Genomic DNA, 562 nt, shown 5'->3' on the forward strand with positions numbered 1-562 from the left:
GTGACTCACCCGTGCCGCAACACACGCATCCTTTTGAACAGCCGCCCTGGAATTGCTCCGGTTCCTTGCACTCGCCGTTAGGGACGCATTGCCCATTTAAGCGGGAACATTTTTTAAACGTCTTGCAATTTTTCTGTGGCGCGCAGCAATTGCAGTCTGTGTCCTTGCCCTTGCACGCATTCTTGATCAACTTTTCATTCGAGTCGCACTGTCGTTTTACGCACGTACCCCCCCTCCTGTTGCAACGTGAGCGTGGAATGCATCCTGTTAAAGTTAAAGCGTCATGTCGTTATTCGCGTGGGCTATTTTGGTGCCGTTGTTAATGTTAATGACGATATTTAATAGGGTTAAGCGGCTAATACTATGTGGATAATTCCGCCAGAGAAATTTTGCGAAAATCTGAAATAGTGGGAAACAATTATCAGCTCCAAAACGATTGATTATCTTTTCGTCGGGCGTCGCTTAAGGCTGCGAACCAAAGGGAAAAAAATATCTTATAGGTTGACAGAAACCAAATTTACGACATAAAGAATCTATTAAGAAATTAAGAATGACTGGCTGA

General features: G+C 44.3%; 1 protein-coding gene across 1 annotated transcript in view; it reads right to left on the minus strand.

Moving 5' to 3' along the window:
• LOC119591727 (balbiani ring protein 3-like) overlaps nt 1–562 on the minus strand; it is a gene marked incomplete in the record, with an annotated part of 83966 nt that overhangs the window by 65849 nt on the left and 17555 nt on the right. Inside the window, 1 exon segment of the mRNA XM_037940476.1 lies at nt 10–264. Within this exon segment, the coding sequence (XP_037796404.1) occupies nt 10–264 (255 nt within the window).

Source organism: Penaeus monodon, chromosome 29, assembly GCF_015228065.2.
Source record: "Penaeus monodon isolate SGIC_2016 chromosome 29, NSTDA_Pmon_1, whole genome shotgun sequence".
Taxonomy (NCBI): Eukaryota; Metazoa; Arthropoda; class Malacostraca; order Decapoda; family Penaeidae; genus Penaeus; species Penaeus monodon.